This window comes from Lepidothrix coronata, unplaced genomic scaffold (genome assembly GCF_001604755.1).
Source record: "Lepidothrix coronata isolate B3197 unplaced genomic scaffold, Lepidothrix_coronata-1.0 Scaffold178, whole genome shotgun sequence".
In the NCBI taxonomy this organism is placed as follows: domain Eukaryota; kingdom Metazoa; phylum Chordata; class Aves; order Passeriformes; family Pipridae; genus Lepidothrix; species Lepidothrix coronata.
In genome coordinates, this window is record NW_016690358.1 from 1,893,526 (window position 1) to 1,894,954 (window position 1,429).

A 1,429-nucleotide genomic window follows, 5' to 3' on the forward strand; every position below is an offset into this window, starting at 1 on the left:
ACGGCCGCGCTCGGCGGGGACCAACTTGGGGCCGGGCTGGGGCTGCGCCGGCGCTGGGGTCTCTCCTCCATTCCAATCAGCAATCAAAGCAGGACCTGCTTATTGTGCTTCCTAAGGCCTTTGGAACTGAGATGCGCTGTCGGGTGCTTTTACGTCATTATCACAATGAATAGTCAGAAGCAAATATTCACAAATATTCATAACAGAGTGATAAAGGAAGGAACTCAGTTGCTCTTAATAAAACCAGGCCCAACTATAGGACCACTAAACGATAATATAGGGAAGACTTCAAGACCATTTTTGCACTGTATGTGATATCATGGATTCTGCTGAATTCATTACCTGGGATGAATTAACCCAAGAAATGGATCATCCTAAAGCAATGGAAGCCATCTCTATGCTAAGGGAGCAGATTTAAAAGTTACTCTTTTGTTTGTGATTCTTGAAACATCCTTCTTTTCATCTCCATACTTGAGGGGCTGACAATGGGAAAGTGCAAAGCCACACCAAGTCCTTCATAGATTCAAACAATGGTTTTGGTTGGAAGGGCTCTTTCAAGGTCATTGAAAGCATGCATTGCTCTAGCTGGTGTCTCACAAAAAGAGCTTAGAGGGCATGAACCAGCCCATCACACTGTTTGCCTTATTACCTCTTATACTGTGCAAGATACAACTTTCTTTCTAAGCAGCAAGTGCATTTTGCCAAATCATGTCCCATGTTACCACCCACCAGTAACCCCAGGTACTTCTCTGTAAAGCTCTTCCCTATTCCCTACTCCCTACTGGAACTGCAGATTGCCCTGACCCAGGTGCAGAACCTTTCCCTTGGCCTTGTTGAACTTCATGATGTTTTCATGGGCCCACTTCTCCAGCCTATCAAGGTCCCTCTTCCCTCTCATGAATCAACTCAGACTGGTGTCAGGTGCACATTTGCTGAGGGTGTGCTCAATCCCATTGAATATTAAACAGTACTGGTCCCAGGAAGGACTCTGGAAGGACAAGTTGCAGGTTTGCATTTGGACATTCAGCTGTTCTATATAAGTCTTTGGAGGTGACTATCCAGCCAGTTCCTCACCCATTTAACAGTCTCCAGATGAGTGTCCAGCATGTTCTGGGCAACTGTGTGAGAGACACTCTGCACATACTCTCCCACTGGCCCCTGGTCTGTTTGGAGAAGCCTTGGCTTCACTGGGTGACCACTCTGCCCTTGGAGGACTGCAGTAGAGGTGGTTTGGCACTGTTACACTACAGACAAGTGTGCCTGGCTGAGCACATAGGCCTGTGAAAGCTTCCCCTTCACAGCTGTAAACATCACAGGTGTGTAAGGGATCTGCACCTCCACTGGGACAGCTGGAAGAGAAGTGACCTTCCACATAAGAGCAGACAGCCTGAGGTTGAGCTCATGACACCAAGAAAGCCAAGAGTTGGGA

At 47.4% G+C, this 1,429-nt stretch overlaps 1 protein-coding gene across 1 annotated transcript in view; it reads right to left on the minus strand.

Moving 5' to 3' along the window:
* LOC108504877 (protocadherin gamma-A2-like) overlaps window positions 1-1,429 on the minus strand; it is a 27,224-nt gene that overhangs the window by 18,152 nt on the left and 7,643 nt on the right. The window contains exon 2 of the mRNA XM_017830382.1: window positions 1,075-1,118. Within this exon, the coding sequence (XP_017685871.1) occupies window positions 1,075-1,118 (44 nt within the window). The remainder of the gene's footprint in view (window positions 1-1,074; window positions 1,119-1,429) is intronic.